Source organism: Hermetia illucens, chromosome 2 (assembly GCF_905115235.1).
Source record: "Hermetia illucens chromosome 2, iHerIll2.2.curated.20191125, whole genome shotgun sequence".
Classification (NCBI taxonomy): Eukaryota; Metazoa; Arthropoda; class Insecta; order Diptera; family Stratiomyidae; genus Hermetia; species Hermetia illucens.
The window spans coordinates 6,597,595-6,621,397 of NC_051850.1; the positions used below are offsets into that span (position 1 = coordinate 6,597,595).

Sequence of the window (23,803 nt, forward strand, 5' to 3'; positions counted from 1 at the left end):
ATAGGATGATGTCATCAGCGAATGGTATCCCTCCTGACGCGCGAGGACCATTGTCGTTGGGGGAAAATGGCGGGTGAGGGTCTACCTGAGTTTACGTTGCCGTGGGGGAGAAGTTTACGGGAGGGAGGAGAATATCGTGGGGGAAAATGTTAAAAAGTTTGGGGTCTAGAATAGATCCCTGAGGGACTCCTGAGTTTACTGAGAAGTCGATGGAGCGAAGTCCATCGAAGTGCACTTTGCAAGTTCTGCTGGAGATGAAGTCTCCGAGGATTCTAAACAAGGGGAGGGGGCAATCGGACTAAATTAGTTTGTAGAGCAAGCCTCTTTCCAAACTGAATCAAATGCATTTTCGAGGTCTAAGGCGCAGGCTACGGTCCAATGCTTATTTTCCAGGTGATTGAGGATATGGTCTTGCAGATACAGGCCTGCTCGGTGGATCTGAGGTTTTCGAACCGAATTGATTTAGTCGAATGATAGGGTAGTAGTGTCTATTGAGGTGGCTTGGTAGGATACAGACTTGGGTCCTTGTTGTGGTTATGTACCTTTTATAGCATGAATAGGGGCCAGTACTCTAATCGCGCAAACCAAGTAAACAAAAAAAACCAAAATTTCATTTTGAAATTTTATTCACAAATTCTATATAAGATAAAAAGTACATATTTTAACAATAGAAAGATAAAGCGGTTCATACTATACATTGTACATACACATTTATATTTAAACTGAAAATGATTATTCAATTTTGGCAATCATTCTCAATTTACTGAGATCATGGATGTTTAACTAAATTTTAAATAATCTAACCCGACATTTTATCTTAGAAAGCTATTTCTTCAAACGGCGCCATACAAAGTTCCGTATTTCTTTATATCTTAACACAATAAATATTAATACAAAAACGATTCCTTGTAAACTTTTTAACGTCTCCCGCAAGATAACTAAGTGCCTGTGGCCTGGAATGTGGAATATCCGCATAATAACCATTAAACCTATCAAGGAGGTTAGACATGTCAACCTGTAATAAAGAGTCGCAGGAAGTTAAGAGGAGCAGAAGTTTGTTAATTTGCTGAATAATTCTTAATAATCAATCACAAATCATGAATAAATTTATGAATAAACTAATCAACATTTCACCCTACCTGACACACCGCCCCCTTAAACAAATAATGAAAGTACATACTAACCTCGTTTGGACGTCCTCCAACTGGTAGTGATGTCCTCGCATTTCAATTTCATGATCGTCTATTATTGAGTTTTCAATATATTTTTGGAAAATCTCATTCCTGATTAACGCCGTTAATCGATTTGCACCCACGAAGATTATTATGATTAACAAAATGCATACAAGGACAATTGTTGTTTTAGGGGTTGTTAGGAAGTCTATCATGGTTATTATTTCTGTAACAAAAACGCAAAACATATTTTTAAATTACCATAAAAGTAATAGTGGATGACGATGCATAGGTAGGTGAGTAGGGATTGGAGCCTTTTATAAAGACGTCCTGTGAGCTGGGGCTTAAAAACTCACTCAAAGCTTTCCTTGCTTATCGTAAGAGGCGACTCAACTCAATAGAAATTTGTGAGCCAACAACCTGAAAAGAGAATTCGGTATCCCGATGAAATTGATAAAACTGACCAAGCTGACCCTGATCAACGCCTAAGGCCAGATAAAAGCAGGATCACTATCGAAATCATTCGACATCAACAATGGCCTAAGACAAGGGCCTATCATGCGTCCTCTTTAACCTGGCCCTGGAAAAAGTGATCCGTGATGCTGAGCTAAATGCGAGGGGCACGGTCTTCTTTAAGTCCACTCAACCACTGGCCTACGTGATCTAGGGTCGAAAATCACAACCGATAACAGCTATGACGATGAAACATTTCACCATAGGGTCAAAGCTCTTACTGTACAAGACAATGATCTTGCCAGTCCTCATGGATTCCTCGGAGACTAGGGTTCAAGAAGAAGAATGTATGAATGAGGATGATCGAGGCCGAAAAGTCTATAATATCTGTAGCAGAAAAATTAGGCGAAGCAGACCCTGCCTGAGATGAAACGATGACGTAGGTGTGGACGCCAGACAGCTTTTAGGGATATCGAATTGGTGGAAGGCCTCGGCTCAAAACCGGATGTCTGGAGTTCCTTATTTACCCAGGCCTAGACTGGATACCGGTTGCTATGCCGTTGATGACGGTGAACCTGAAAATTTTGAAATTTTACTTCTATCGAAACGCCAATAGGACCTGACCACACGCCGAAAACCTTTGACTATTGGAAACGGACTATTATTGGTTTCTGGAATGTGCACATGCTTCTCAACAACGGCAACGAAGGTCCTCAGAATGCTCGTTTTCTCCAACCCGACCGGAAATTCCAAATTAACAATTCCCCTCTCTCTCGCCGCACTTATGGAAATGTGCGATTGTATCCTTGAAAGCCGCGTGGTAACAGACGTGAATCTCATGTGAGGTTGTTTCAGACGGCTACCACAGAGGCGCGCACTTTTCACGTGAGAGTTGATTTCTGAACGGACTTCTGACTGTAGGATTCCGGTCCAGGTTAAGGAGCATCACACTGTACCTATGCACAAAAGGAGACTTCCGATATGGTGGAGAAAGATATATTTATATTTACACCCAGTTCAGGAGAGGCTACCAAAAGGTGACATTGTGATCGTAATGGGTGACCTGAATGTCAAGTTGGATTTTAGCAACACCTTGTTCGGACAGGTGATGGGAAACCACAAAAGGCTTTGGAGTTCTGCTACTTTCACCGCCTCGTCATTGGTTGCGCATTGCTCGAGCACAGAAAAGATCATTTGGGTTTCGACTGACTTGACTTGACTTCGGCATATGTATAACAAGAGAGGCACTAGTATCGATCTCGAAAGGAGTCATCATCGGATGGCCGCTTATGTTCGAATTGCGTCCGCTACTTCTTGTGGGGTAGCTGCAACCCAAACTTCAACGACCATTTGTATGATCCAGCTGTTACCCGGCAGTGGGAGAGTTATCTTGCTGATCAGACGGCAGATACACTGACGACCATTGGCCGCCATTAAAAATGCTCGTTTCTAAGATGCTACGTAACTTATCGGCTATGTCCCGAAAGAATCGTGGAAGCAGAACGATTAACACAACGGGTTGAAGGCTCTATTGACTGCTGTGACTGATGGTGGGTGTGATGCCTTCGAATTCCAGTATCGAGTGAAATTTTGAGAAGATCAACGTAGTGTGCGCCACGCAAAAGAGAATTTGTTATTGCGCTGGTCAGGGAAGTGAAAGATGCTGCAGAACGCAATGATTTCATAGAAGTGTATACCGCATCACGGAAGAGCTTGCATGTGGTCACAAATCTTTCGATGGTCCATGTGAAGGATGTGAACAGTCGACTCCTCATCCAGAATGACAAGCAACTGAAGAGGTGCAAAGTACTCTACATCGCAGTTCTTAATCGTTACTCCTGACCTGCAGATCTTCCCCAGAGAGTGAAACGAGGAGATGATCGTTTGGATTAAAAAGAAGGATACCTATTTTGGATATGACAAATGGAGGAGTATCAGGGTGCTTCCTGTCGTTGCAAAGATAATAGCTAAAGTGATCTTAAAATGCATCAAAGGACATCCCGAAAGCTCAACCGACAGACAGCAGGCTGATTTCTGTTTCGGATCACAAGTTTAGATCTTTGTTTTACCTGCTCTTCATCGATTTCTTTTTTTTCTTCAACATTGTGGTGTGGACTACGCAGGAGTCGCATCCCTGCGAAATTAATATCTATGATCAGAGAGGCATATGACGGCGCAAAATGATACGTGCTGCATTGAGGTGAAATCTCAGAGAAATTTGAGGTTCAAAGCGTTGATATGACATTCCTTACGCTGCCTTGTCCGGAGGACGTGGAGGAGTTCAATGGACCATGACATGTTTCCTCAAACACTTTGTCTACGGTGAGCACATCTGTTTGCTCTCTCAGTGAGGTGAGGTTGGTTTGTCTACAATCTAGAAATGCAATTATTTCAACATCAAGGTCAAGGTGAGACTGCTTCTTACCAGTGTCTTTTTGTGTTGCTATATGAGAGTAGCACATGAAAAGTGACTTCCACTACCATTCAAGGGCTTCGCATACCAACAAAGAACTTGGTCGGCACCCAGGCTAGGCACCCGTACGCGCTTTGAGCGGAAGGCAGAAGTGGCAGTGGATAGGCTACACGTTAAGGAGGGCTGACAATTGAATTGCTGGCTATGCCATGCAGTGAAATCTGCTCTCCCAAAATGGCCGATTTGTAGGGCGCCTCGAGTCGTGGGAAGCGCTGAGGGACATTTCAGGTAACGGGGAACGTTGGCGCGTAGGTGTGGTCGACGCGCTATACCCTAACTAGGGCTAAATAGTAGTTTGGATACCAACTTTCGCGTTGAATATTTGCAGGAATTCCTACGATTTCTTGGAGGAGAGGTTGGATACGTTGATGTAGTTGGCTGTGTAAGGTTGGACAGAAGATGTGGCACCCCCTCGCACAGCATCGGCGAAAGTCACGGACGAATGCGTAGAAGCTGAACTGATAAGGGGCGACTCGACACTTGAGTAGTTTGGTTCGGAGTGGAACAGGAGGGTGATGCTCATTTTGGAGCATTTCTTCACGCCACAACTCTAACAAAACTTCGGTAGTTCCGGTAGTTTGCAGGGTAGTCGTTGCCCTCGCAATTAATGTGCTTTGGTGCATGCTTTGCGATTTGTTCGAAGCGAAAAATGGTATGTTGGATTACCTTTATGTGTTTGATGTGGTCTTTATGGAAAGTGGCGTCAACGATGGTGAGAGGTCCAACTGGACATTAGTGGGCCTTCGGCCTTCACATCTTCAACCGGGAAAAAGGGAAAATGTGTTGGATGAGGCTGGTTGTTTTTGGGAGGGTAGAGTCTATGCAAACAACGTGCTGTTCTCCTCAAGGAGTCAATTACCGATAGATGATGATTTGTGTAAATGTATTAAGAGGTTCTATGACGACAAGAGGAAGGATTTTCAAACTTACCCCCGTCTCTACTAGCAGAGCAGCTAATTTTGCTTAAGTTTGCTAGTTCCTTGGGGGCTGCCATTGCTTGGTTTGTTGTTCACGTTAGGCATGGATTTTTGGCAACGGTCAGTTTGAGCGAAGCGTTTTTTCCATTTCTTCCTACTGTGTTTTGAATGATGGCGTAGGGAGATTATTTGATCGTCCTAAAGTCTTTTGAATGGTTACTTCATGGGAACTTATGGTCGCCCAAACTAACATGACGATTGCTTTAATTCCCGGATTAGCTTTTCATAGAAATGGTTCTCCATTACAGCTTTCTCGAGTTTCCTCCGGAGGCATATGTTCTGTTTAATTTTTCGAACAAACTCCAGCGTCTCTAATGGTTCCGTGGAAATTGTTAGCCAACTCTCAGCCTGAAAGTCAGATTCGAGTTCTTCAGTTGGAGTACTTGGTTTCGTCTTGCGACCCTTCATTTTAATTGCTTGGAAGTTGCCTTTTGGGGACGTGTTCACTTTAGTACTCGTTTTACGCTATGTTTATCTCTTTGGGGTTAAGCGCTTTCAGTTTATTTGCTCTCGGCTTAGATAGATCAACAAAACAGCATGAGGCTAAGAGCGTAGCGTAGCACTGAAGAAGGGAGCACGACGCTAGAAACACCGGAAGAATACTCTTAGAGTCAAATCAAATTCGAATGATCAAAAGGCTCAAGGTACCGTGTCCTGGGAGATGGATCTGGACTGTTTCAGCGTACATTTAAGGTATACATCTGCAATGACATAACCGTCTAGTCGATGATCGAAAGACCATTCTAAGTGGCTGGAGACGACCAGAGTAGGTAGCTTTCCCAAAATCGAAAAAGAGAAGAATTTTGGCGTTATTGATCGTGAAGGTTCGTCCGTAACTATTGAAGCTTCGTTGAAGTGTTTCGTTGACACGCACTTGTCTACCTCTTCATAAGAGTACTTCGATCCCTCACGTGTCATTTGACAAAACTTCACGTGCGTGGGTAGGCAGTGAATCCTGAAAGATCTAATCAAGACGGGACTTCGCAGGCACCAAATGAATAATCAACACACCAGCTTATTTTTTGCGGTAAGACCTTCATGATTACTTACGCCAACTTTTTTTTTTTACGTTTAGCCCTTCCCTCTTGGCCGTCTATGACTACTCAGGATGATCCTTTCACCACTGACTAACTGGTTATGTCATTACATATCTTTGGTAGGTGATTGACAAAATCGTTCTGTTCGGTGGTAGGGTGGTGTTCCTTGCTGCCCAACCATGAGTGCTTTGCAACTTTGTGCTGCGGTTGAATACTTTGTCAGTCTTTTGGTAGACAGGACATCCATTATAGTTGGGTGCAACTTCCGCAACTTTTTTTGGTTGGATCGAAGGCCCGCTAGCTTTACACAGTTGCTGTAGATGGCAGCAGGATTTCGTGTGGTCCCTGGACCTTTACTTCTCTGTAGAGAATGTACCGAATGCTGCATATTGGAAAAGATTCTCCTTGGTAGATCTGCTGAATACAAGGGAGACACTCCCTTTGAAGATCGGCTGGGTTACTGTACTTTTTTCGCATTGAAGCTCTGGGGCCCTGAATTATTTTTTGTGCAACGGAGGCAATAGCTCATCATCACCCTGATATCTTTAACACTTTTTAGTTGAGAGAGGTTGAACTTGATTTCGTGGCTGTCTAGACAGTAATCGGTTACTTGTAGCTTTTTTCAGATTTCCCAGGTCTCAGGTCTGATGTAGATAGGCGAAGGTGTGAATGTTCCTCTATTAGCTCCTTTGTTATCTATATTGATTAGTTGGTTGGTTTTGTTGTAGGGGCGAGTAGAAGTTATCGTTGTTGCCAATGTTGACACCTTTTGGAGGAATTTTGGAACCCAACTTGAGCCAATCGCGGTGAAGAACTCCATCCAAAGCCGTTTAAAGCTGCTTAAAGCTTATGACGTCTGCAACGTCTCTTGCTCCTGGATAGCAGCCGGAACGTAGGGACAGCAAGTATTGAATTTGGGGAACAGACGATCTGTTCTTGAGTGGACGAAGTAGCGATACTCAAGGGAAGGCAAGCGACCATCAAATGATAGTCCTTTTCAAAGCCTATATGAGAACACGCATTCAGAACACAACATCTCCGGATGTTCGTTCCCAAACTGTTGAACTCTTCCTGGCTTTATCAGTGATGATCGATAGAAACAAAGAAAGGAAATCCGATCCCGCCAAGTGGAAATGTTCCTAGGTTTGACTAAAGGTCCCCAAAAAGGGGGCCTAAAAGAACAATTTCACTTTCAAGCCATGCACAATTTCCACCCCGGGCCCAGTTTTCGTCCAGGGCTCGGATTTTCTCTTTACGACCCTGTTCAGGGCAAGATGAAGTCTCTTCTTGAAGGATATATAACATAGATTGAATGAACGAGAAGGTAACAGAAATTTAGTTAACTTACCATCTTCTTCCAGTCGGCTTGACACAATTGTTGGCAAAACCATACATGCTACAAAGAACATTCCGTAACTGCATATTCCAAACGGTCGCCATTCTATATGCTTATAAGGAAGGTAAATCCTGAAATTTGCAGAACATGTCAATTTTTGAATTTTTGATTCAATCTCAGAGAATCTCAGCGTCTTACCACAGAAACAACATGGTATTAGTGAACAGGACCAACATCCAGAAATGATTAGCCAAATCGAAATACTGAACAGTATGGCCTAAAGGAATCGCTTCCTTTTCTTTCATATTGTTGAACACGCTTCTAAGGACGAATTCGACGGTCAAAAAACAGGCCATTGAAATCACGCATACTCCATGCAAATTGCGGAATTCCTTGATGAAAATGTAAAGCAATCCGATGCCTATGAAGCAAGGAATTGATATAATTGTGAAGAACTTTTGAATGATGTTAGCATGGCGGTCTATTTTCAACTCCTGACTTGCAGCAAGTGACGTCTCATTGACGTAGTGGCAGACCATATAGGCACCGGTGTATGCATCAGCGTCCAAGCAATAATCATTATTCAGTCGGTACATGAAGGCACCGTAAGTCTTTACGACCAATAAGGACCCATTTTGTATTATATGGGAGCCGAAAACGTCTCCGTAGTACATACATCTGGAGTAGAAAATTACTACGTTAAAGTGACAAATAAAAACAACAATAAAACAGATTAGAAGGTTAATAACCAACAAATCGAATAAATATATTGAATTAAGTGCTTTTCATTGGAATTCTCACTTTCGATAGATTTTCTTATCTTCAAGATAAGAAGAAATTTACAATGTCTTCAACGAACCTAACCGATTTTATCAGTTTTCTACGAACGATCAATAAGTTCGCAATGTTTACCTAAAATAATGGACTTTCTTCGTGGAACGAATTAACTTTTTGATTAATCATATTTCGTTTGGGCTTTAAAAGTCTCTAGTCTTAACTCCGAAGGAAGACTCATGAAGGTGTGGCCTGGAGTTTCTTTGGAACCTGAAATAGATTTGGTTGAAATAAAGGGATAGGTAGGTAGGTATCAGTGGAGGAGCTCAATTAGCGATATGGTGCCCCCCTGGATTCGTAAGACCATGACTGCTGTGGAAGCAAGGGCCAGAATCCAGCCGGCTCAAATGCTCACACCCAACCAGAATGCACGAAGGAAGGCAGTTCTATCATCCTGCAAACTAGCAAGCTCTTTGAGGTCTCCAAAGAATGGCTTGCCTAATGGTCCGAGATGATAGGATGTGGCTCTGAAAAGTTTACCCGAAGCAATGGTAAATCTGCCACTCTCTTCTTCGACGCTATTCACGCTGTCGACCAGGTCCCAAAGGGAACGGACACGGATTGCAGGTCAAAATAAAATTAGAATCATTTTGGCTTCACGATCTCCTCGCGGAGTTACCCCACAGTTTCCCTTGAAATTCTAGCTCTATTCATCAGAAAATTTTCGAAGTTTGACACTCTTACTAAGGGCATGATCGCCAAAATCTCGAGGATTGCGTGCTTCTTGCTGTTGCAAAGATAGAGGCTAATATAATCTTGGTAAACTTAATAAAAAAAGACGAGGTAGACCCTGCCTGAGATGGAGTTATAGCGTAGGTCAGGACGCCAGACAGCTTTTAAGGATATCAAATTAGTGGACCTCGGCGCAAAACCGTGGTGTCTGTAGTTCCTTATTAAGGCAGACCTAACCCGAATACCGGTTATTGCGCCGTTGATGATAAAGCTTAATCAAAATTAATCGAAAGAAATCATCCTAGCCTCTGCTCTGGTTCCTCCTACATTGCTCGTCTTAGCTTCATTCGAATCCCTGGCCCGTGCTATATCCAGGTATAGTCTTGGACAAACTCGATGATGAATGCGTACTTCACCAGGGTCGTATTGTATTGGCCAAAGAACAAAAAAGGCTTCAATGATCCATGACATTTATTACTAAACTTCTTAATTGCGCGGACAATATCTTCTCACTCTCTTACCGAAGAGTGAATCTTAATCAAATGGTTCTAATTTGGAGAAGGAGGAAAGCCAATTCGGACTGAAGATGACCACCAACAAGACCAAGGTTTTCCATCTGGCTTGTGATAATATGGCTTCTCTGTATTAATTGGCAAAGAATTGAAATCGATCAGTTTGTACCCGGGTGTATCTAGACTTGTTGTTACTGCCAATGCTGTAGCCCTTCAGGGGTCGTCAGCGATCTTTAGATAGTCGCTTCTAAACACGGGGATTGGCGACTATGGCTGGCTTGAGTAAGTATTTCTGACTCCCAACTGGGATTATGCCTGTGTCCTAGCCTTGAAACGGAACCATCGACAGCTTTCTGCCGATGTTGAAGGGATGATGTGAGCCTAGCTCTGCGAAGGTGGTAGTTGTGGCGTGTAACAGAAGCCAGTCTCTTGGGGTCTTCAGAAGGGTAGTGCACATTAAACCGATATTAATAGATGACGTCCTCCCCGAGCAAACGCTCATGCATCCTTGAGTTCCGGGATCAGTTCAGTGTGGATCAGGCCTCAGGGAACAGGAGTAGGGGCTGTGGTCCCAAAGGTGTACCCATTCCTGACTATTACCGCTCATTCTCTTGCATACTATGCGCTGGTATTATTTCCATTTGAGAACAAAAATAATAAAAGGAGAAAATAGCAAGGAAGGAGGGAGAACTGACTGCGCTTGGGCGCAGCAGGAAAAAGCGCCGGTCCCCTCAGCACCCAGCAAAGGAGCTGAAATGCACGTTGGGAGACCAGGATGTGCAAGGAGAAATATAAAAAGAGTCTTACAAACTGATAGAGTTGCCGGTGTGGAGACATGTAATTCAAGGAGTTAACACGCCGCGCCGTTATAAAATCGTCTACCAAAGTCAAGGCGGACACGAATGGTGGAGTACTAACGAAAAAGGCAAGAAAACGAAGTAGGGCTCGACCGGAAGCTGTCAAATAGATCCGCTGTAGGTTGAAGCCCAAAGCCAGTAAAAAAAAGGTGCCTTTTATACGAAAAACTAAGGGTAGCCGAGTGCTCGATAGATTAGGTCCGAAAACAACAAAAAAAGGTGCGCCTTCGGTTTGTCGATCTCATGGATGCCAAAACTCTACTCGACTGTGTGAACTCTGTACTCTCTTGCGGCTATCGAAAGACTGGACTAAGTCCCGATTTTTCTCCAATCGACTTGGCCCATTGTCAGATAAGCGGAACATTCTTAACCACTCGGTTTCCGAACCACGCGGTCTAGCCAGTTCAGTGGCCACCTGCTGTGGAGAGCTTCCGCACAGGAAATTAAAATTCAGGCTGTCGCGCCACATCACTCCGCCCCCCGCTGAAACCTGGGGTTTTACAAATTGAACCCGGAATATGACTCCATTTAAATTAAAAACGCACGCGCCGTTGGTTAGGAGTTGGTTTGAATGCTTTTAATCTAGATAAGGAGATGTTTTTGGGTTGCCTATGATCTCCAGCTGGAAAAAATGCTTGCTCCGCTTGAGCACACGATATGGGACCTCATACGGCGGTTGCAGCGGCTTCCAGACGGCATCTGTCCTGAACAGAACATGCGTACATTTATCAAGCTCTTTGCGTGATTCTTTTTAAATTTTCTCTCAGCAGACGCAGCAATCCTAAGTCTGTAAGACCCGATCTTCTGTCAACGATCGGCTCTCCCCGTATACCAGCTCTGCGGGGCTGGCTACAAACTCTTCCCGGCTGGCTGTTCGGAGGCAGAGGCAAGACCTGCGTCCAGGACGGATCGTCGAGGGACATAATGGTGGATTTCAGCGTCCGGTGCCAACGTTCTTACATCTCATTGGATTGCGGGTGGTATGCAGTGGTCCTATGGCGCTTCAAACCCAGGAGTTCGCCTATCTCCGAGAAAAGGGTGGACTCAAACTGCATTCCCTGATCACTGATTATTACGGCCGGGACTCCAAAGCGCGGAATCCACTCTCGACAGAGGGTTTCGGCACAAGATTGTCCCGTAATGTCAGCCAGAGGTATTGCCTCAGGCCACCGCGTGTCGATGATTGTGAGGCAATACTTGAAGCCGTGCGAATTTCGCAAAGGGTCTATGAGGTCGAGATGGATCATGTGGAATCGCTTGGTTGTTCTTTTATTACATGCCTGGTGACCTCACACTTTTGACACGCGATGCACTCTCTGGACTATGAGCTGATATCCTTGTTCATAGCGGGTCAGAAGTATTTTCCGGTAACTAACCGATTCGTGGTCCTGATGCCTGGGTGTGCCAAGTCGTGAACTGCATGGAACACTTCCTTGCGAAAAGTGGCCGGAATGTATGGCCGAGGTCCCTTCTCAGAGTCTTCGCAGAAAATATTGATGTCTGAGCCGAACATAGACAACTTTCGAAATTTGTATTTGGGGTTGGATTTGAGGCTCTGAAGTAATGCATCATCTTCTTGTGCCTTGGCGATAGCCGGAAAGTCGACTAAGGCGAGGATGTTTACTTCGGAGACACGTAACAAATCGTCAGCAAAGATGTTGTCCTTGCCGGGCACGTGCTGTATGTCAGAAGTGTACTCTCTTATAAAGCTCAGGCGTGGAAGGTGGTGAGGGGACGCTTTGTCGGGCTTTTGTTTTAAAGCATACGTTACAGCCTTGTGGTCCGTGAACACAGTGAACGACCTGGCTTCTAGGGAGAAACGGAAGTATTTGATGCACAAGTACGCGGCGAGCAGTTCTCGATCGTAAGTGCTGTAGTTCCGGTGAGTGGAGTTCAGCTGCTTAGAGAAGAAGCTCAACGGTTTCCAGACTTGATTCATCTTTCGGTGAAGAGCAGCGTCAGAGGCATCAACGAACACGGCTAGGGGTGTATCTTGTTGAGGGAATGACAAGAGTGTAGCATCAACCAGTTGCTGTTGGGATTTTTCAAACGCCTAGGCAGCCTCTTCAGACCACACAATCTCTTGTGTGTCCTTGGTTTTGGGGCCTGAAGAGTACGCGTTCAAAACAGACTGGTAATGGGCGGCCTTGAGCAGGAAACGACGATAAAAGTTTAGCATCCCCAAGAAGGGGTCAGGAGTAATGTAATGGTCAAAGAATCTCACCTCATTCTGGAGAAACTTGCATTTGTCCACGTATAGGACTAGTGCGGCCTGAAGGAGACGTTGAAAAAGGCACTCGAGATGGGCCAAATGCTCGGACTCTGAAGAAGAAGCGATCAGAACATCATCTAGGTATACGAAACAGAAATCAAGGTTTCGCAGGACCGAGTGGACAAATATTTGAAAGGTTTCCGTCCCGTTGCGTAAGCTTGAAGAGTTCAAAGGGTGTGCCGTGTTTGATATATTTCCGGGAGCTACAGAAATTTGGTGACAAGCCTTAGCTAAGTCTAAGGTCTAAAAGATGTGGCAGTTTACGAGATGGTGCACAAAATCGTGGGTGAGTGGTATGGGATATCGATCTGGAATGGTCTGGGCGTTTAGCCTCCGGTAATCTCCGCAGGAGCGCCATTCGTCATTTGGCTTAGGGACCATTTGGAGTGGTGATGACCTGCCTGAAGGCCGGCAGATACCCTGTTGGATTAGTTACCTGAATTCCTTCCGTACTATAGCCAACTTCTGGGGTGGTAAGGAGTGCACCCTCGAGAAGATAGGGGAACTAGTGGTGTTGATGTGGTGCAGAACATCGTACTCCACTGGTTCCAAGAAACTACTTTTCGTAGTAATCTAGCTGAACATTTGAAGAAGTGCCTGAAAGCGAGCGTCGGTAATATCCTCCAAGGGGTTGGAAAGGCCGTTACTTGGGTGGGTCGAAATTCTCGCTGACGAAATGCTCCTGGTTGTGGGGTCTATAAGTGACCGGAAGCCGTCATCCGCTAGGATGAACCGCCACAAAAACGTTCTACGCAGGCCAAGACTCGCGTCCAATTGCTTGTACCCGTAGGTATTTATTTGTGAGGAGTTCGTCGTTGCTGCGAGTTTCAAATTTTTGTGGTATTAATCGGTGGTACCGGGCATGGGAAGAACCGAAATCTCCGCGCAGGTATCCACAAGGTAGTTGCGCCTGCTGAGAGGGTCTTGAATCGTAAGACGACGTGGTGTTGCGTTCTGGGTGGTCATCGCCAGGACCCCTGCGAACTTAGTTTTTTATAGAGGTAGTAGGTACACGGTATGTAAATTTTGTAGCTTTATCCCCGAATCTACGATGGTACCAATATATGCCTGGCTCCGTAGAGTGTCCAGATGAACGGATACTCAATTGCCTTTTTCGGGTGGTGGACCATGAGCGAGCTCGCGACCTTCACACGAACGCTTAGTGTTCAACGCCGCTTTTATTTGGCCATGCTTGAAACAAGAGCGGCCATTTTCATATTGGATCCAAGCACTTCTAGTGTGTTAGAGCACTTCCATCAAGACCGTAACGGTACACTACAGGATTACAGTACCCTGTAGAAGCCAATGTGGTCAGCATTGCGCTCGCCCGAGGTTATTACCCTGATTTGACTCAGGTACTCATTCACAGGTGAGTTGACTGGTATCCGACGTCAAATCACGATACAAACCTCACTGCCATCAGTGAGATTTGAACCGCGACCTTCTGTACGACAGCCTATTGCTGTAACCACTCAGCTATCCTGACATTTCGCGTCTTAATGAAGTCAATTCCTCGGTGGGCTGCTCTATGGCAGAAAATGTAGGACGTGCGTACACCTCGTGCACTTTGTCAGCGGCGGCTGCCAGAGCCTCCAAAGAGCCTGTAACGCATGCGAGGATCGCCTGGGTGCCTTCCAGAAGACAGCCAGAGTGGTTTTAGCAAGTCGTCGTCGATCTTACTCCCGCCCAATCGCCTCATTTCACGAAGCAATTGGCTGGGAGTTCGACTGCCCAACGTTAAGCCTGTCAGCAAGTGATCCAGTTTTGCTGATTCGCTTACTGACAGGCGTTTGATCTTGATATGAGGCATTTTTGACTATGTCGGAGACCGGAGGTAAACCGGGTCGCATCTGCCGTAATTCCCGACATTTGAAATTGTGCCTCCAAGTTGACGAACCATAATTCCGGGTTTCGCCGCCACAATGGGGGAACACGCACAGTCAGTGCTGTTACCTGCCGGTCTGTTGGGCCTGGTATGCCTTTCATTTTTCGAAAACTAATACTTCGACACGCGATGAGCGAAGGGGGTTGCAAAGATTTTAAGTAAAAACGCTTCCTTAAACGCGGCAGAAGCACAGCGGAGTAGTAGCTCATTTAGAGTGAACAGCTAATAACTGAACAGCCCCGTGAAGCAATACTAGAACAGTGGTCCCCGCGGGGAGAGTGTGGAGAGAATATGGGAGGTTTTGGTCGGTAAGGGTCCGGCATATTTGTCCAAGATTCCAGATGCGTACCAATGATGGATTTCTTCAAGTAGAAAAAATGGACAGACAGACAGACACTAAACCGATTTTAATAAGGTTCCCTAGGGTGGGTTTTGTTTTCAACAAGGAAGGATGAAGGGAGAGGGAGAAACCTTCCCTCCTGTCTAAACCTTCCACCCCTTTCGGAGGATGGGTTTGAAAATTCAACCTTACCAAAACTGTTTGAGGAAAAAAGTGGTGGGAAATGAAAAGTTAATGTCAAAATGGTTGAGCTGACAAATTACTGACTTGTACCAATGCTATCCCACATTGGGCGCCAAAATTCAAAACAAGTTATTTTCTAAATTTATCAGTGAGCTGCCAGGCGGTTCTGAAATATTCATAGTAAATATGGTCACATCAATTTGTCGATGTGTTTTTATACTCTGATGGTTGCCATATTCCCTGATATCTGAGGTGAAATTGTTTAAGATACAATTTCCCGAAACCGCTGACTGAATGGAACCAGAGGGCAAAGTATCTTTTCCTGGGTTTTAGTCATCAGATCTGTTTTGTATTATACGCAATATACTTACGGAAAATACTCATGATTTGGAGGCTTCTCTACGCTTTGCAACTCGATTTCACCACCACTTCGATTCCGGAACCAAATACAATCTTCATACAACTCAACGATAGAATAATTCACGTATATGGGATAATCATGCCGATGGCAACTGAAACTCTCCACCGTGGTATTAGCAATGCGTAAATTCTCATTATCACGACAACACTTTTTTATTACTGGAAAACCCACGATATCTGGTTGATCAGGTAATTTTCGGTCAGCATCACATCCATATGACTCGAATTCTGGTGAAAAATTAAGAAAATAATTCAAGATAAATTCAGTTTTCCACCGAAGAACAACACAAAAGTTAAAGATAGTCACCGACAAACAAAGATTCAAAACAATCACTTACCGTCTCCGTTATCAATCTGCAGCGTTTCTGCAATCAAGACCAGGCTTAACACCGCGAAAATCTTTATAGTAAATATCGGGGAGACCATCACTCTTGACTAGGCCGTATTTGTTTTATGAATGAGACAACCGAACTGGACTATCTACGAGTTTGATTGAATGGGAACTGACCAAAATCTCCTGGAATACACTTTGCTTGACTAATCCAATGGCAACCATGAGCTACGAAGTGTGAGCCGATAAGCTAAGTACCGTCATAAATTCACGCTATCGATAAAAATTAATGTCATGATTAGCAAAAATGCGGAGGAAATCGGGATAGTTGGCGGAGTCTAATAAGCCAGGATTATTGGCATAGTCCAGATAATGAGTAGGTTTTCAACTTTTATCAGCTCCAATATGACTCAATAAAGTATCTTTGAGTCTAAATAAAAAATTACACGCCGCAGGTAATCGCAGTCATGTTTGAATGATTCGACCCCCGACATGCCTTTGTGTACTTTTCCTATTTGGGCGCCCAATCTCTGAAAATCACCGAATAATATTTACTTTCTGAGTTCAATAATGATATATCTTTCAGCATTCGCGCCTTCAGATAGATGTACGTACGGTGCGTCTACATTTGAGCGTTTGTATCTATTTATATGACTTGCGGTACAAGGCTAATTGGCCGATGAGGAAGACACGCGAATCAAAAGAGACATCAGATCCACATTGTTTGAAGATTTTCTATGTTTATATGAACGAATGGATTCTAGCACAAAAATATTTATTTTCCATTCCTCGCATATTTTTTCTTTCTGTCTGATTAGATCACCTTCCTGGAAACGACGTTGATTAATCTTGTATACAAAGATATACCTAGGCGGCTAGAATAAAGAGTGCGCGGTATGATTGTTCTTTGGAACCCTCAGATGCATGAACCACCAGGACAACTCCGTTAGTCCCAAGCCCAGATGAAATGCTGCTTTCAGGAGAGCAAACCATTAAATGTAGTTCCAGTGACCCCACCATGTATTACATTGAATATCTCAATAAAAGAAAGAAAAGATACTATGCTGACCCCGCTACCCTCTTCTTTTTTAAGCCATTATCCCGTTCACAAACGGGGTTGGCTCGTCGTGATCGGTTGCTCCATTTTATTTGCCTGATCTGGATCTAGTCGCGAGGTCTTCAAATCACTACCCAGCGAATCAACCCATCGTTGTTTTGGCCGGCCTTTTGGTGACCACCGACAGGGATAAAGGCTTCACAGCAAAAGAAAGAAATCCGCAACTATCTCCAATTCGGAAATTCGAAAACATTGGTGGTGCGGTCCTCCAGCAGCAAGGGACAGCGGAACTGTATGTCCCGTCGGCGCAGGCTTACATGCCTCCATGCTATTCAAGCTCGAGAGTACGGGGTGGTCCTTTGGACATTTCAGCTCCTCTTAGATAATTACAAAATAAACCACGTGTCTGAGTCAAAGGCCCAAATATGAAAAGGGAACTTCAATAATTGACGACGGAAATCGCGGAAGCAAAAAAAATTCGGTTAGACCACATGCATTGTCGGATGGGGGACGATCCTATGACGGATCAGATCCGCATCGAAGTCATCCATCTAGTCTCAGATGACGTTGAGGTATGGCCTTCTTCGGGCCCTCATTCTTCGTTGGTGTTCCGAGGCCCAAGTTATTTCAAAATCTCCTAAATATTGTCTAACTGAGTTCCTGCAGGGAGAATAGAAGAAAGGGTAATACGTGCCAGTTCTGCAGTCAATTACTGAAAATTATGATAGTATACTATTATTAATTTGATTTGAAGGGATATCGGTATGGAAGGTATTTCGAGGCCACCAGCAGCAGCATCTTGATTGTTTCAGATTTTCCGGTTAGGCAGTTTCTGAGAATGGCCCCGTTAAATAAATGATCGTTTTCGACCCCCCGAACTCCCCGCCTTTCCAACAAATGTCAAAACTAGGGCCCGCTTCGGAAAGTAATAACCGAGACCTTTCATTTGATACTCTACATGACTATATTTGGTGAAAAAAATATAAACTCCCCTTTGACATGCTCCCTTAAATTCGACGTAACATGATGTAACTTACTGTATGCGTGGGCGTTCACAGTTCCCACCTTTCCACCAAATTTGGTGTCAATCGCTGCTACAGTCTCCGAGAAAAATGCATGTGATGGACAGGCAGATAGATAAACAGACAGAGAGACAGTCCTATTCGTCAAAAATTACAGCTTATTATTTTCACAAACACCATGGAATGATGGGTGACGGTAGGTAACAAGATTGATTTGATTAGTAGTAGATTATTGGAACAAAAAATGGAAGGTGAATATAATCAACCCAGAGAAGAGACATCCGTCCGAACATCGGATGGTAGCACGACATCCAGCCTGGTTCCACTAGCAAGGGTGTCGGCGAGAAGACGCTCCTGGCAAATATTAGAAGCGACCCATTTACGAGGACCAATAAAGTAATCCGATTCCCGACAGCAAAGTCTGATAATGCTGACAAAATTAGCCAATGCATCTCGGTGAAGGATGCGAGTAGTGAGCCTGAGGGGATAACAAAGCTAGGGACGATGATAAAAAACCTTATGGAGTAGGTTAAAGCTCGACATAATGTCCATAACGCAATTAAGGACCAAGTGTGTACTATTAGAGCTGCGTATCTTGAAGTACGAGAGGGACTAAATGAAAGCAGGGAGAAACTGCAGCACTGAAGTCGACGGCAAGAGAGCTCCAATCTAGGGGTAGCCCCTCACTATTAAGGATGCAAAATGTATACTGGGCACAAAGGAAACTCCGGAGCTCCGTAAAATACTGAGAGATTCTAATGGAGAACCGGAATCTCCTCAACGCAGCCAAAAACGCAAAATGAAGAAAACGAGTCCACGGCAAATATGTAAGCAAGCACACGAAAGACTACCAGACCCTACGGGGAAGGACGGTAATTGCAATCAAGGTTCCGCTTGGACTAAGGTGGAAAAGAAGAAAAAGCTACAGAAGAGAAGCCGGTCCGATGCGCTAATAATAACAAAAAAAGTGAAAAAGGTGATATCAGCGCACGTATATTCTGCCCAAGGTCAAAACAGACACTTCGTTAACAGCTAGGTGAAAGTGTGAACCGCATAAGGCGAACGCAGAAGGGCGACTTGTTGCTGGAATTTAAACCAGACGAAAATGGTCAAAGGGTAGTACAGGTCCCAGGGCAAAACGTGGATTGGTACACACGATGGAGCATAAAACCTGGCAAACGCCTGCTGAACCAACACCAACAGTTCTACTACCAAACCCTATCTCCACCTCCACGTGGTGATCGCTGCGAGTTCTTTCTTCATGAAAAACTGCATACGGAGAAGGATGAAGGCGAGTCTCCCGCGCCTAAAAACGAGAAAAAAAGGACCCACTGCTCCTCCAGATTGGGGGTTGGATAGAGATGACAACCCTACACGGAAAATCAATGTTACGAAGCCACGAAAGGAGCCTCGGACAGGATGGATTTTACAACGATGAATCCGGCAACGACAACGGATTAACAATTTGCGCATTTTCTCATGGAACCTGCGCTCGCTGTACAGACCGAATGCTACTGAGCAGCTAGCTGATACCCTGTCCCAATATAAGGCTTATGTTGCAGCGTTGCAAGAGATACGATCGACAGGGACCGGTTTCCTGAAGAAGGGCTGATACCCTATATATTATAGCCGTCATTCAGTAAATCATGTGCTCGGAGTAGGTTGCTTAGTTGGCCAAAAAATGAAACCTGCTGTTATTGGCTTTGAAAATACAAGCGAAGGCTATGCACTCTGCGTTTGCGAGGCAAATTTAGAAATATAAGCCTTATAAACGTTCACGCCTCTACAGAGGAGACTGCAGAGTCGGAGAAGGATGTCTTCTACGAGGCGGTTGAGCGGACCCTCGAGGCCTGTCCCAAGTATGATATCAAAATCATACTTGCAGATTTCAACAGCCAAACAAGGAAGAAGCCCGTATTTAGGCGATACCTCGGCTCTTATAGCTTACATAGGGATTCCAATGATAACGGACTGCGCATTATCCAGTTAACAGTATCACACAAAGTGGTTGTTGGAAGTACCTGGTTTCCGCGGAAAGCGGTTCACAAACATACGTGGGCCTCTCCAGACGGGACCACTTCCAACCAGCTTTGATCAGTGTCAGAACATATAGGAGGGCCAATATAGACTCGGATCAGTATCTCGTTGGCGTAGTGCTCCGAACTCGAATTACGACACCGCCTACAATCCCCTCTGACAATCAGGTGAGAGTGAATACTGAAGCCATCCTTAACACAGCCCTCCGCACCACCTGCAACGGCGAAATAGATGCCGCAATAATAGAGATCCTGGAGATGAAGCATCAACAAATGATCTTCACATGAAGAACATTATTATTGTTAGGGCCACAAAGATACTTGGCCCCAGCCACAAGAAAAGTCGGAACCGCTGGTTTGACGATGAATGTAAGAACGCTGTACACCGAGTAATGTTGCATTCTTAAAGAACGCGGGCACGCGCGGACACTTATCACGAAATCCCGCAAGCGGAGAAACGACTTCACAGACGGAAAACGAAAACCTGGGAGAACCAACAGGTCTGTGAACTCGAAAAGTACAAGAAGCAACCGCACCAAGGGCGGAAGTTTTACCAACAAGTCAGCAGGATGAAGCCTTATACACCTCAATGCTCATCCTGCCGAGACAAAGAGGGAAATCTGATTTCCGACAGAATGGGCATATTGGAGCGATGGGTTGAGTATTTTGATGAACTGATCAACAACCTAAATTTCGGCGAGTTGGAGGTCCCGGCAACGGAAGACGACGGACAAATGTTCCCACCACCAAGCATAAAAGAAACAGTTCGTGCAATCCACCGGCTTAAAACCATAAGTCGCCGGGGGCCGATGGAATTACAGCCGAATTGGTTAAATATAATAAGGCGACCAACCACACCAAATGGTTCATCAACTTGCACTCAACGTGGCGGACAGCGAATCAATGCCTCAGGGTTGGCAACGGGGCATTATCTGTCTCAAACATAAAAAGGGAGATATCACACAGTGCAGCAATTATAGAGATATCATGTTGCTGAGTACCATCTATAAGATATTCTCCTCTATCTTGTTAGGCTGGATAGCCCCATATGCTCAGAACATCATTGGCCCATATCAAAGAGACTTCACTAGTGGCAAATGAGCTGCGCAACAGATCAGATTTTCTCTCTACGGCAAGGATGGAAAAACTGTTGGAATATGGACATCAGTTGCATATATTCATCGACTTTAAAGTCGCCTATGATAACACAGCCGGGGTAAAACTGGACACGGCCATGAGAGAATTCGGTATCCCGACGAAATTAAAAAGACTGACTACGCTGGCCCTGGCCAATGTGCGAGGCCAGATAAAAGCAGCAGGATCACTCTCAACACCATTCAACACTAACAATGATCTAAGACAATGGGATGCCCTATCATGCGTCCTCTTTAATCTGGTCCTGGAGAAAGTGATCCGTGATGCTGAGGTAAGTGAGAGGGGTGCGATCCTCTTTAAGTCCACTCAACTACTCGCCTATGCTGATGATATCGACATCATGGGAAGAACCACCCGAGACGTACAAACTGCCTTCATCCAGATCGAGCAGGCGGCGATTAGCGCGAGATTTTGGGCTGCACATCAATGAAGGCAACGTTAGCACCAAAAACCAACCAACCCACAACATCAAACCGCACTGGTCAAACAGGAAGAATAAGGATAGGAGAATACAACTTTGAGACCGTTGACAATTTCTCCTATCTAGGGTCGAAAATCGCAACCGATAACAGTTACGACGAGGAAATCCGCGCACGGTTGTTGTCAGCCAAGAGAGCCTATTTCAGCTTACAAAGACTGTTCCGCTCGAAGCATCTCACCATAGGGTCAAAGCTCTTACTGTACAAGACTATGATCTTGCCAGTCCTCATGTATTCCTCGGAAACTTGGGTTCTTAGCAAGAAGAGAAGAGAGAAGAATCCTCCGAAGAATTTTTAGCCCCCTTCATGAGGATGGACGATTCCCTAGCCTACACAATGACGAAATCTATGAGCGATACCATGATCGTCAGGTTGGGGATAAAATCCGGCTCAATAGGTTACGGTGGGCGGGTCACTAAATCCGTATGGATGAGGATGATCCAGCCCGGAAAGTCTATAAAGGCAATATCTATGGTAGAAAAAGAAGACAAGGCAAACCCTGCCTAAGATGGAGCGGTGGCGTAGGTCAGGACGCCAGACAGCTTTTAGGGATATCGAATTGGTGGACCTCGGCGCAAAAGCGGGATGTCTGGAGTTTCTTATTAAGGCAGGCCTAGACCGGATACCGGTTGTTGTGCCGTTGATGATGTTGAACTTGTCCAAAAATCGAATGATCCCCTGATGCAACACAGTCTCTAATTGAATCTGAATAAAACTGAATTTTTGAAGACCGATTCCCATGAAAAGGGCACAATCACTGTCAATATCAGTAACCTGCTCAGAACTAAGCGATTTGAATCGAGGGGTCAACGCTATCAATCAAAAGAGAACTGCACTATGGAATTGCTTCATGCATTAACGCAACCTGGATGAAGTGGCGTAATACCACTGGTGTCCTTTGTGATCGACGTATCAACGAACGCCTCAAATCTAAAATTTTCCACAATGTTGTCCGTCCTGTCGCTCTCTATGGTTCTGACTGTTGGCCGACTATAGAAGACAATGAACGGTAATGGAGACGAAGATGTTGCGTTGGACTAGTGGGGTGACATGTTTTGATCACATCCGAAAAGAGGATATCCACGATCGTTGTGTGGTTGCACCGACCGTGGAAAAATTGCGAGAGAGGCGTCTTCGATGGTATGGTCACGCAATTCACGTTAACGAGAATTCTCTTGTCAAGATTGGTCTGAATATCGAAGTCGATGGTAAACGACAGAAAGGCCGTCCGAAACAACGGTGGCTTGATACGGTGGTTCGGGATTCAAAAGCCGCGAGATTGCATCCAGATCAGGCATTTAATAGAGCCAAATGGTGAAACCGATCACGACGAGCCGACCCCGCTTGTGAACGGGACAAAGGCTGAAGAAAAAGAAGAGCTCGCGTTCTGTTTTAACACCTTAGGCCGTCGCGAATTCCCTTCTTTGGTTGGTAATTTTCAGATTCGATGGGGACCAACGCATCGGTGCAGACATTACATAATGGTATCTGATGATTTTTGGGAAATTTCTGCATTTTTTTCCTATAATTCGGCACTATAAATAAATATTAAATATAAAAATAAAACTGGTAAACCGTAAAAATTAATTTGCCAAAACTGTGTTCCTGTCACTGAAATTGAGGCCTTGTCAATATAAACACTAAGGCGATTTATCAAAAACCAAACACTTTTAGTATCCACCGATGAAAGATAATCAACAAATTGAAAGCCGCTTCTAATGGTAGATTATCTGTCCATTGGTGACCCACAAGTGCTCCTCATGGACAGAAAAGCACTTGAAGCGGTAACAAATAGTAAGAAGACGTTACTTTATAGCACTGTCCAGAAAGCCCAAACATTTGTATCTAGAGTCCATTTACGGGTAGTATTGGAAGGCGCTAGTATCAGGGTTGATATGAATTACGAACTGAGTACTTCTTATGAATTCCTGCACTCAATCACATGGTCACTATAGGCACTATAATAGTCAGTAAACTACTTCGATCACTTCGAACTCGCAATTAAGGCTTTTCCACTTATCACCATTTCCCTGAAGAAATTGAGCACCCAACGGTTGGTTTCGCAACAACGAGAACTTCCAAAATAAAAACAAAACGAGCGCAATTCGTTACGATACGCGATACAACTAGCAATCATACGAATTGGAAGATATCTTATCATACGACATGTACGTGGTGGCGACGGACATTAATCTAGGGTGCGAAAAAAGATGATTATGAGCCACTTAGCCCAGCAGATCCAGGGCTAATTCCCATCGACAACACACCCTAACATCGGTAAACTCACTTACGATGGAAAA

The 23,803-nt window shown here is 44.6% G+C and overlaps 1 protein-coding gene across 2 annotated transcripts; it reads right to left on the bottom strand.

Annotated features, from left to right (window-relative positions):
* Nucleotides 1–647: 647 nt before the first annotated feature.
* LOC119650126 (probable G-protein coupled receptor Mth-like 14) lies at nt 648–23,619 on the bottom strand. 2 transcript variants are annotated; one of them, XM_038052655.1, is made up of 7 exons: nt 23,419–23,619; nt 15,762–16,027; nt 15,375–15,651; nt 7,647–8,126; nt 7,461–7,579; nt 1,185–1,398; nt 648–1,015 (listed from the first exon to the last, which is right to left on the bottom strand). In XM_038052655.1, exons 2-7 carry the CDS (start codon nt 15,847–15,849, stop codon nt 826–828), a joined length of 1,368 nt encoding a protein of 455 aa, XP_037908583.1. In that variant the 5' UTR covers nt 15,850–16,027; nt 23,419–23,619; the 3' UTR covers nt 648–825. The 2 variants fall into 2 exon arrangements, with proteins under 2 accessions (XP_037908583.1, XP_037908584.1); XM_038052656.1 differs by having other exon boundaries at nt 23,412–23,619.
* Between the last annotated feature and the right edge of the window lie 184 nt (nt 23,620–23,803).